This window comes from Pezoporus flaviventris, unplaced genomic scaffold (genome assembly GCF_033815535.1).
Source record: "Pezoporus flaviventris isolate CSIRO_AGI_PZ_B2104156 unplaced genomic scaffold, CSIRO_AGI_Pfla_v1 ptg000002l, whole genome shotgun sequence".
NCBI classification, from domain to species: domain Eukaryota; kingdom Metazoa; phylum Chordata; class Aves; order Psittaciformes; family Psittacidae; genus Pezoporus; species Pezoporus flaviventris.
In genome coordinates this window covers 10,951,080-10,963,102 of record NW_026892550.1, presented here as the reverse complement: position 1 = coordinate 10,963,102, position 12,023 = coordinate 10,951,080, and the positions used below count along the sequence as shown (strand labels likewise).

The following is a 12,023-nucleotide window of genomic DNA, read 5'->3' as shown; positions in this document are numbered from 1 at the left end:
TATGTTGTTTTAAAATTAAAAGAGAATTGGGTCTGCTGGGGTAAGTTCAAGTTGGGAATTGAAAGAAAAATATTTACTATGTTATCATTTTATACAGGTATCTGGAAGAGAACAAGGTTAGTATTTAATACTATGGTGTTAATTTGGTTCTCTTTCCTTTATATTCCAAGAACAAAATATTCTGTCATTAAAATTCCAGCTGAAGTAATCAGTATAAGACCCTGACATCTACCCTGCTAAGTAGCATTAGGCTGTCTGGCTCTGTATTTAAATGAGTAAGTGATGTCCCTCAGGTATATGTCTGCTGAGAACACAGAGATTTAAAGTGACCTCAACAGGTGAGGAAAACAGCAAAACAAGGGCAAGTAATTTGGCATTAACTACAGCTATCTGGGAACCAGGGTATCACACTTGTTCTAAGCAAATCAAAGTCTTAAGGTTCTGGGGACAAGGAGAGTGCTGGAACTTAAACCCGAGGGAATGATATCCCAAACAGAAAAGACTGGATCAATCTGATCTGCAGAGAGAACATTTCTCTTCATCTTGCTCCTCTCCCATAATTTGATGGTGAGAATTTTGAAAGAAAGTTTTTTTAAAGCTCTGGGGTTTTAAAGCTACAAAACAAAAATGCTTTGAAAACATGCCAATTCTTTAGATGTACATTCAGCTTTTCAAAAACAGCCTAAGGCACTTGCTGTGTACATGTGCATGGAAAGGCCATTTAAAAAAAAGGTTACTCTGAAATATTTTGAAGATAGATACAGGCTACGTGATTGTATGCTGTTTACACCTTCATGTTAATGAGTTCATAATTTCCTCTGGCATTTCCTTTTTCAGATTAAGGCAGTTTCCTGATTTTCAGCTAGAAATAGTATTGACTGCATTAATACATTCAATGCCTATCTATCCTGTCCTATAAAAAGGATTTATGAACCCTCCATATATTTCTCGTACACCATATTACATTATTAAGCCATATTTGGCATCGGCAAAATCTGTAAGATTCACTATATGCACAAATGTTTCCCACTGAAATTGTCAGCTTACTCATTTCAGCCAGACTGATGCAGCCTACGAGGTTTTCCTATTGAATTGCCTTCTCTTCATATATGAATTTAGTTAATTTATTTCACGGTAGTTACTAGATACTAAGTTACACATTAGAGGAAATAAGTTCTTATACTTTTTATTAATAGTTACAGAGTTGGGGAAGAAACCTGAAATATATTTTCAAGCACAAGAGTATAAATCAAAGCATCACCCTGAAACCAGGTAGGAATATAAGAATTTCATGAGTTTGTACTACATGCTTCAAGGACTAAACATTCTACCCTAGAAAATAATACTTCACTATGAAATAAAAGCAAGATGTCACTTTCTGATGCCATGTAGTGATATATTATGTCTTGCCCTGATGCATGACAAGAACCGTCTTTGGAAATTGCTTTCAAGGTATTGTAATTGCACATTCAATTTTTATCTTTAATAGCGTACTACTGTATTGCATTTTTGCCTCACTTTCCATGATAGGGTGTTAGACACACTGTATAAAGTAGCTCCTCTATCTCCAACCATTTCCTCTCCCTTTTATTTCCTATTTTCAAAGAATACAAACCTGTCCTTTCAAAGGTCAATTATTCTTCCATAGACATCTGCCACAATTGTTCCTATTTTTCTTTTCTAAATGTGCTTTATGTTCTTTTATGCTCTAAATGTGCTTTTTAAAATGTGCTGTAGCCTCCTGACGTACTCAACAAAAACCAAAAGTATAGGATAAAGCAGATGGGAAGAATATGAATGATTCAACATCTTTCCTAGACAAATACTCAATCTTACATCTAGCCTTGTTTACAATGATGGCATTTCTCCAAGATAAAATTATTCTCTGGTGTAAATATGACAGTATTTGTGACCCCTACTATTTTGTTTCTTTTTGTGTGGCACCAGCGGCCCTGTTATGTGAAGTTATTTGGTCGGTGCTCTTCCCAGTGTAACCATTCTAATTAATAGCACAACAAAATACCAGCTGGGTACTCAGCAGCAGTTTAGAAAATCAGACAGGACAGGGAACAACTGCTCCCTGGGTCTTCCTATAGAAGAATGGGGAACATCAGGTGAAATTAGCAGGGAACATGCTCAAAATGAACAAAAGCAAACTGTGCTTCCATACACATGCAGTTAAAATGTGAAACTCTCGCCAAATTCTCTTACGGAGGGTAAATATTTATATAGCTTCAAAAAGCAGCTCATGAAATTAATGGGAAATCTGTCAAAAGATGCCAAATAAAAAATGACTGCCCAAAACTCAGGAAGGCCCAAAGCTGCAATTAGTAGAGGAAGGGGTATTCTGGGGAAGCACAGCTTCTTTAAGCAAGAGCTCTCTAATTTGGCTCTTAAATACCGCTGCTATCAAATATTTTTCTGACTTCACTTTCATTGGTTGTTTTTTTCTAGCCTTCAGTGCAAGCAGAGCTCTAAAAACATTTGCAGCTCAGGTAAGAACTACAGATCGATTTGAGAACTAGACCAGGAGCAGATAAAAAAGAAACAGATCCATGTTTCCATGTGTGTATGTCTACACTGATGATTTCCAATGCACCAAGTTAGTACAAAGGGAATGTTAAAGTAAACCAGCAGAAAACAAGTAAAACAATGACACAGGCAATAGCAGTGAAAAAACAAGCAGTTACTTGCACAGCTACACCCCATGTCCAACCCTGAATGCAAGTGATGAATCATTGTAGCCCCCAAAGCCAGAATAGGATGGGAATTTGGACAAGCTACTAAAGGACGATGGGGAGAGGAAGAGAAGGAAAATTGCCTGGGCATAGAAAGAGCCACAGAGAAAGTACATGCTGTGAGCGCAACTAACTGTCTGCTTTTTCAAGCAGAGATTAAATCAGCTGGGCTAAATGGAAGCTACAGATGTTCAGGACATTATAGAGCGGTTACTATGGGTTTAATGCCTTGTGTAAACAAATAAACTGATCTTTGATGAAACTGCTTTAGATTTATCCCAGATTCCTAGAGGGAAGGACTTGTAGATCCCATTATCAGGCAGGTCTGTCAAATAATTATGTTTGAAAATAGGACTTCCTCTGGACTGTGTGGCTTTACCTAAGGGAACATACTGGAAGTCAACATTAATATTGCTCAGTTTTGGTCCCCGCTATACAAATAAGAGCTGCTGTTAACTCCATCCCAGCCAGATCCAGAACATGAGCATGGCAAGATTATTTTCCACTTCTTGTCCCACAGCTTAAGACATACCAGAAAAAAAATTGCACAGAACATACACAGCACCAGTCACAAAGTAAGCAGGGTCCTAGCCATGGGGTCTCTTTTTAAAAATAAAGTATGTGGGGATAGCCACCAAAAATGCGATGTGAACACAAATGCCAAAATCAGACACTAAGAAGCTGAAGGGTGACATACTCGTATTTTGACAGCTCAAACCGATTACAGAAACAGAATGTAGATGTCTGGTCCCATACCCTTTGAACAGAGATTTAATTTCTGAAGGGACTGATTGCCTGCTGAAGATCATAGCTGTTTGTCTACTGTGATCAGCAGACATTTTTTACCATCTTAAAAACAAATGTAATGCTGTTATAAACCAGAACATGTTAAACGTACGTATGAAACAAGGGAACACAGTAAAAATTATTATTCTTCTGTAAAAGAATGTCTTCCATGTTAAGATTTCTTTAGTATTCTGTCGTATACTATGTACATACAGAATAAACTGTTAAACATGAACAATACATAAAACATAATGAAATACCACTTTGGCAAACAGTGCTGTCTCTTGTGACAGTAACCAGAAGGAAAAGATGGAAGCCATTGATTATAATTTTTCTCATTTACTCCAAAAATAGACACTAGGTCATTTCTCCCACCAGCACGGCATGAAACAAACAAAAATGCTTCCTATTGTAGAGCAGGATATGATGGTTATCTTTATTTAACCATTTTATCCCCATGTCACGTACCTGCAAACTGCATTTGACCTACACATTGAAAGCAAGCCCTTGCTTTTCTCGGGCTATTTCCACTGAATTCTCTTCAGTCTCAGCCCGAGCCTCCCACATTACCCCATGCTTTGTGATCCTGACCCATGTCAGCTCCCCAGTGATCTGGCGAGCTGGGTCTTGCTGGTAAATGGCAGCCCTAAGTCTACAGACAGCAAATCACATTTGGGAGGGCAGTTTTCAGATATGTGCACTCCCTCAGTCAGTTGCCATCCCAGCAGTGGAGTATGAACCGGGAACACACAGCCAGAGACCACCACTTTCACCTTATTGCAAGAACAACCTCACTTCTTGGTCCTAAATTTTTTAATTGGAACAAGCCTCAGAGCACACTGAAGTTCATCAGCATGGCAGAACCTCTGAATCCTTTAAGGTTTCAACAGCTTGGTAGAAATAATGCTAGCTGGTAACGGGATAATAAGGGGCTTTAATATGATCCAACACAAATAAAAGGGGCTCAAAAGGTGACAGTGGAACAAAATTAACCATTTCTTCTATATTTATCATTCTATTTAGCATTTGCTATTAGTAGTTTATCTTTTAACATTTTGCTATGTGCACAAGAACCTGGCAGAGTAACAATTAAAAACCACCAGGAATACAGTGTTAAATCTCTTGGGGCATGAGTCTGAAATCACTGGTGCTGCATTAACACAAGACTACTCATGACTGACTGTTCTAGATTTTAAAGGTTAATATCACAACAGCGTATTTCTAAAGTGTAAATGCTATTCTCGGACTTAATAAAACTGATAGGGTAAAATGTGACTATGACTTAATCTTAAAAAAATACAACTTTTTTCCTTCTGAATTTACTTTCACAGGGTCCATGTTAAATGTAGCAAATCTGTCAGTGAAGAAGTCACCATCTCCTACACAGTATACAGCATGCAAAACTAAATCAAAACGTTCACTTGTAAAACTGGAAATGCAATCCCCTACCCAACCCACTGAAAAGGTAAAAAGCACTTTGCTTGATGGAGACAGGTTTTTAGAAAGCAGGATAATCCCTGTAGGGTACATACCCAGACACTGTTAAGAACTGATGTCTTCTGAAAACCCAGGAAGTTAAATGATCTGGAAGCTGTGGGTATTCAGCACCCTTGAAAACAGTCCAATATGAGCTCTTCAAGCCAAGGATAAGAATTTATATGTCTAATTTGATTCAGATTTCCTAACAGTACTTCTTGACAGAAAAGTGTTACAATTATTTTTATAACTGCACTAACTTGCTCTAAATGCAGATTTGATATAATCTGTTTTCACCAGCCTTTGCTTCTTCCAGCTGTGGTTAATTTCTATACACTGATTATGCTATCTTAAAATTAAGGACTTAAACAAATACGAATGGTACATTGGAGAATATGATCGCCATGAAGCAGAGAAGGCACTGTTACAGGAAAACACTGTAAGTACAATCTGTCCCAAATCCTGGAGTGTAAACTCTTGGAGAAAACATCTGTAAATTGTCCACAATGGCTTAAAAGTTTTGTTGTGAGCTAACCATACAATCCATAATTTTAATCTGTGTCATTCAGGATGAGACATTCTTGGTTAGAGATTGTTCAAAGAAATCAAAAAGTGAACCGTATGTTTTGGTTGTCTATTATGGAAGAAGAGTATACAACATTAAAGTACGTTTTCTGGAAGACAGCCAACAATACGCGCTAGGAACAGGGCTTAGAGGAGATGATGTAAGTAAAATCCCATCTACTGTTGCAAGTCTATTGTTTTTGTGTCACATCTCACAAGTTTTTAATACTAAAGATCAGTGGCAAACTCTCCCACATAACAAACTTGCTGTAACATTGAAGTTTCTTTTACAATACTCTCATTACAAGTGTCCCTCAAGGTTTCATCAACTTCAAAATCAGAATTTAAAAACAAATTTTACATACATAATTAAAAACAAATTTTACATTGACTCAGTTTTAAATCAATGTGAAAATATTCCAAGTACTTCCAGAATACTTCTACCTACTCTACATAACACCTGCAAAGAGGAAAGAAAAGTCCTCCCTTTACAGGTATACATACTTCTTTGCTTATTTTTTAAGTTGCTATAAATACAAGCAGATATTTTAAAACAGATACAACTCAACCTATCTGACAGCAAGGCCTGTGGCTATTATTGCTGCACAGTATTTCTTATTGTCTGCCTCATACACTAAAACAGGAATTATTTTTTTGTTTAAATGAGGAAATAGGACAAAAGTTGTCATGGATATTCAGAAGCAATTAAATCATGTGAGTCGCCACCAACTAGTTTTTCAGACATGGTAAATTTCAATTAGAAAATCCCTTTAGATTAGTAACACTTTTTTATATAATTAAATTCAGTTATATTCATGATGAGTCCAGTTGACTCCTATATGGTTAAATAACATATACTGTATCTGTATGTCTTACACACAAAAAAAAAAGATAAACCTGAAATAGTCATCTCTATAAAGATATGATGTGGGGAGTGAAGGCGTAAGATCTGCATCAGAAAGTTTGGGAACGAGCTCTGAGGCCTTGATGCTTGGCAAGCCCTGGGCCGATGAGCTGGGGCATTGAAGACCACAGAAGGTTGAAAAACAAGTCTTGGGGGGATGGGCCAGGATGTATTTGCAGCAGGAGTCTCAGTTGATGATGTGGGGGGTTGTCAGAGGGTCTGCAGCATTGTGATTGGACTATTTACCTGGAGATTTTTCCAGGGGCCAATGAGACTGAACGTTGTATGTTTGTGCAGGTTGGGAAAGTACCTAACGGGGATAAAAAGGGCTTGGTTGTAATAAAGTTGGATTTGAGTCTCGATTAGGATTTGAGTCTCCTCATCAACTTGAGTCCGTGTCATGACACGCCACAATATGATATTCACAAAAAAATTAGAAGAAACTTAAAGAACGCTCAGCTGCGCAGCAAAAGAGCAGAGCAACAACCGATCAGGAGGATTATTAGCTTTGTAAATGAGACAGAATTCCAACTCAGGGAAAGCAGCAAAGCCTCTGTAGCGGCATCTTCAATTATATCCTTTTCATGTGTGCCAATACTTTAAAAACTTTCCTATAGATAGATTTATAAAAACCCGAAATCAAAACTGACCCAAGCTAATTTAAATCTGGCATGTCCAAGTTTTACATTTGGATTATTACTAGAAAACATGGAATAGGATTCATGAGATTTCAGAGATGAGGGGCAAGGTTTACTGACAAGTTGTTCTTCAGGAACACTGGTTTAATAATGAGGGAAAAAAACATCCTTCATTGTTCAAGCACACCAAAACAGTTTAGGAAGCAGAAGGATAGAACAAATCAAGAACTGTACTGCAGTACTGCATCATCCTGGCATTACGGCAGTGAACCATCAAGGCTTCTGTAAAACACTGACTCATTTCTGAACTGAACCTCCCAGATGATTTTCTAAAGGTTTACAATGATACAAAAGAAAGTTTAGTTTTCTGTGGTTCTTACATTGTTTAGTCTTCCTTTAACAGCCCTGATAAAAAAAAGCTTAACCACAAACGAGTGGATAGAAAAATGGAACTGAAATATGGCACACTACAGCATAATACAGTATGTGTACAGAACACTACAGAGACCTACAACTAAACTTTCACCATTTTAACAACTAACGAAATAGAAAATTACCTGAATAACATGTGAACATTTTTTTCTGAACTAAAAGGAAGGAGAACACAATCCCTTCCCATCTCAGGAAATACCAAATTATATGCCTTAGTTCCAACATGTGCACAAAAATTATGTATCTTGAACAGTAGGTCTTGACTGACAACAGTCAAATTGGAAAGTTACAATTCCAGAATAAGGATTTCAAGCACCTAGTTAATAACCAACAATATATCTAAGACTTGGCTCTACCAGGTCAAATCCTTAATCATGACACATTACCTTAAGCCTTCTTTGTTGACTATTGTTTCTTTTTAATTCAGAAATCCTCCCATAGATCACCTACAGAAAAATTTCAGAACTGCTTTGCTAGTCAGCTGTGGCCAAGGAGCCACAGAGACAACAGACTCTACTTCTGTGCATTATTCTCAGCAGCAGACATGCAAACAGAATTAACTGGGCATGAAGAACATAGGCAATCATGAACAACCAGTGGCACCAACCATGCTCAGAAGATCTACTTCCAGCTCAAGCAGTCTCAAATGATTCACAAAAACTCTTTCTTGAAAACTGCCTCCTAAGCTTCCACAGCTTGCTTAAGATTCTTACCTCAGGGGGTTGAAAATAATTTGTAATGCTGTGAATTACAGCAAAATTGCTGCCTGTACTTTTCCAGCGCCTGTTAAAATCCTTTCCAGAGTGCTCTACATTGTTCCTCCACAGGGAAACCCTTTGTTACACTGCATTTTGCAGTACGCGATGCAGACAGACCAGCTGCTTTATCTAGAATAACTGAATATTCCCTCTTAACCTGCCAAAGAGAAAGAAACCTAAACAACAACAAACAGATGCAGGCCTATTACATTTCTTCCCAGATGGTGATTTTACTCACAGGTTCAGCTCTGCAGTGTTTGCGCTTTTGGATTAGTCTATTTTCATCCATTAAAAATACGTTTTTCCTTACACATATTATTCAAAGTTTTCCCTGTCCTACTGCAACTTCTAATTGTTCATGTACAGTTTATGAGATGTTAACACTTTGTATCATCAAAGACCATTTCTGATTAACAATTATTTTTTAAAACATATTTTGAATTCAATTTTCATGAGAGCTTTCATCATTAGTTCTTATGGAGCCATAAAAGGTCTATAAGACCACAAAGAGGGAAAAAAGCGTTGCCCATCAGACTTCTGTGTTAGAAGAAACTGAAGTTCCATGCAGCTACATTAGTATCAAGCTAGAATATAATGAAATACAATTGGAGAAGGGGGGGACACAGACCAAAACTATGTTAGTAGAGCTGTATCTTTTGTTAGCAGTTTAGCCACAGATGTTCACACCTCCATACATATTTAATGTATTATACTGAGCTCATGAAAGTCCAAACCACATAAAGCTATAAAGATCAGGTCCCAGACAGTCATAAGCTTGGAATTTAAGCATTTACATTCAAAACTGCTGTCCTGAGCACCCTTTACTTGGCTGCTGCCTTCTCTACTCCAGTCAGTTTCAATTATTAAAGATCCAGAGATCCCTAGAACAAAAGCTTATTTCATACACATAGTTCTTTTGAAGAAATCAAAACCTTGCTCACATTTAAAGCTGATCATGACACAAAACTCAAGTATTTCTATCTCCCTTGCAAAACTAGATCTGCCACACACAAAATACATGTTTTAGCGTGTCTGCAGCATGAGGCTGAACTCACAATGCAGTAACTGAAAACAGAAGCCAGAAGCAGGCTCCTCTTCCATTCAGTGCCTGTTTTACAGAGAAGCTTAGAGCACAGCCTGATCTAGATCTCTGGAGCTTGCTGTTCTGGCCACAGATATTTCCTCCATCCTCACCACTCCCTACCACCATTTGCAGCTAATTTTCATTTTCAAACCATCAGTCATACAAGTCATATCATTTTAGTTCATTTCAAAGTCAGTGAAAGGAATTAGCTCCATCTGCCTTCATCAGCCATAAAATTGGCCTGACTCATCAGAACAGATGAGGGAGTACTTTCACCATGCCTTCCACAGACAGGGTTATGTCAAAAGCTAGAAACAAGAAAATGGACTCTATGATCACCTCTGAGGGGATGCTCTACACCTTAAATGACGGTTCCAAGGGTGAACTGTTCTCATTCAGAATGCGCAACATGTAGTCCGGAGTCCTACCACCACCCCAACACAATTCAAAATTACACCTTTCACAAGCAATCCTTGAGACATTATTCCTATCTTGCCAGAACAGTCTGGAGACCAGCAGCTAGGGTATTCCTGTGATAGCAGAGATCAGTTTGAGTCTCTTCAGATAACAAAGGGAAAATAATGAATCAAAGTATTGAATTTTCTTCATCTTTAAATCTAAAAAAGCGTAGGGTGGCATTAAAAGAGCTGAAAACCTAAAATTCTGGACTATCAGTGCTCATCACCATGACATCAAAGTCAACTTCATGTTTTAGCAGCTATGAAGAGACTCAGAGCTTAGTATTTTAAATCTCACTAACTCTTGAGTACAGGATGAAACAAAACAGGAAGAAAAAGAAAACCTAAGTAACATCAGAGACGTTTTTTGTGCATTACCAGAGCTACAACTTAAAGGTACACTAACGAATAACGTGACACAAGCCAAGTGAAACCAAGTTAAATTTCCAAAGCAGGTGAACAATTACAGTAAGACCTTTTACCTTTCCAAACAACAAAAAAAAACATTACAAAATAGGAAGAGAACTGGTACTGATGAAGAGTAGGTTTAAAGAAAATTAGGATTACTTTGGTTTGGCATACAAATCCCAAATTTCCCTAGACGTGTAGTAGCAACAGTGACCTTGAACAGAAGGCAAAGACAAAACAGCAAAGTGGAAGAAATGTACAGAAGTAAAAATTATCAGAAGTTGGAAAACACACTGGTTTGGAGATCAAATAGTCTTCATCTTAAAATAATTCAGGAACAATTTCATCTCATCACAGATTTAACTGGATTCTCATTAGCAAGGTATGGATCAGGTGGAGATGACAGAGACTACTATGAGATACTATCACATACATGAATGCCATACCTACAGTAAATGTGATATAAGACAGATACAGGATAAGTATTAATGTACCAGTACACTTTCATTACTGCGAACAGTTCTAGTGATGTCATACCAATGAGTCTCAAGACTAGCTCAAGAGGAGAAAGGGTGGTGTGATGATAGCTTAGTGGTGTGATGAGAGCATAGGGAAGCGAACCATTTAAGATGAAGCACTGCTACATGTTGGAATGGCAGAATTAAGAGACTCTCACACCAGGACAGATGATGTTAAATACCTCACATAGCTTTCTGCTGCTATTTGATCAGTTCAGGAACCTTGAACCACACCTTTATCATTTCAGGAATGATCTTGGAGGATGTAATTTTTTTGAATACCAGAGAACAACCTTAAAATCCTGCTAAGACCTTTCTTGTTCCAATCCCAAAAAGGGATTTTAGAGCAACTTTCTCAGTAACCTGAATGGGAAAATAAAAGATATTTAAAAAGGTACAAAGAAACCTGCAGTGTAAAGTATGTACTGCTAATTAACTGTAACTTTTGACAGTGAGTAATGATTTATATTTGCTGTATCTTTTCAAAATCTATGATTACATCTGGCATCACAAACTTTTATATGTGATACTGCATTCTCAGGGCTTAGACGTGCTCCCCTTTTGCCCTAAACAGCCAGCTGCTTTCTCCTACAGAAGACATGCACACAAAGGAAATAAGAGGATTAAAATCTGGTGCTTTTCCTTTCATGATTGCTTCCATTTAGTCTAATCTAATCTAATCTACTCACAATTCTAGGCAAAGTATTACCTATTTCAAATACTGTCATTTGCAAGTTTTTTAATGTTCTAGATAAAGCCATCTAGCAATTTCATTTTCAGTCACTGATTAAAATTTTTCTTTTTCCCTCAGAAATTTAATTCTGTGAAAGAGATCATTGACTTCTACAAATGCATTCCCATCACACTAATTGACGGAAAGGATAATTCAGGAACGCAGAGAGAACAATGTTACCTTAGACATCCATTCCAGTTGCGCAGAAGATGTTTTCTGCCTTAATGTCACCAATTTGCTTGTATAGAACAATTATTTGTCTCGAAAAACAGATTAGCCTTTGAGTGAGAAGCTCCCCGTAATATTATGAAACACTCTACATTGCTCCACTGAAAATTCCTCTACAAGTGAGAACACAATTTTTTTTATTTGTTTTTAACTTCAAGGATACAGGTAAAGTATATGCCACTCTATTAATTCACAGGAAATCATGAACAGACCAATACCTTGACAATGATTGAGCAATTTGCTTACCTTGCACTCTACCTTCTAACACAAGATGAAAACTGAGCTCAGTCTTGCTTAC

General features: G+C 37.4%; 1 protein-coding gene across 1 annotated transcript in view; it reads left to right on the top strand.

The window, feature by feature from the left end:
- CLNK (cytokine dependent hematopoietic cell linker) overlaps positions 1-11,831 on the top strand; it is a 39,443-nt gene extending 27,612 nt beyond the window's left edge. Inside the window, exons 9-15 of the mRNA XM_061445186.1 lie at positions 98-116; positions 1,197-1,272; positions 2,455-2,495; positions 4,856-4,989; positions 5,362-5,439; positions 5,570-5,725; positions 11,576-11,831. Of these exons, the coding sequence (XP_061301170.1) occupies positions 98-116; positions 1,197-1,272; positions 2,455-2,495; positions 4,856-4,989; positions 5,362-5,439; positions 5,570-5,725; positions 11,576-11,722 (651 nt within the window). The 3' untranslated portion in view covers positions 11,723-11,831. The remainder of the gene's footprint in view (positions 1-97; positions 117-1,196; positions 1,273-2,454; positions 2,496-4,855; positions 4,990-5,361; positions 5,440-5,569; positions 5,726-11,575) is intronic.
- The last annotated feature ends 192 nt before the right edge of the window (positions 11,832-12,023 follow it).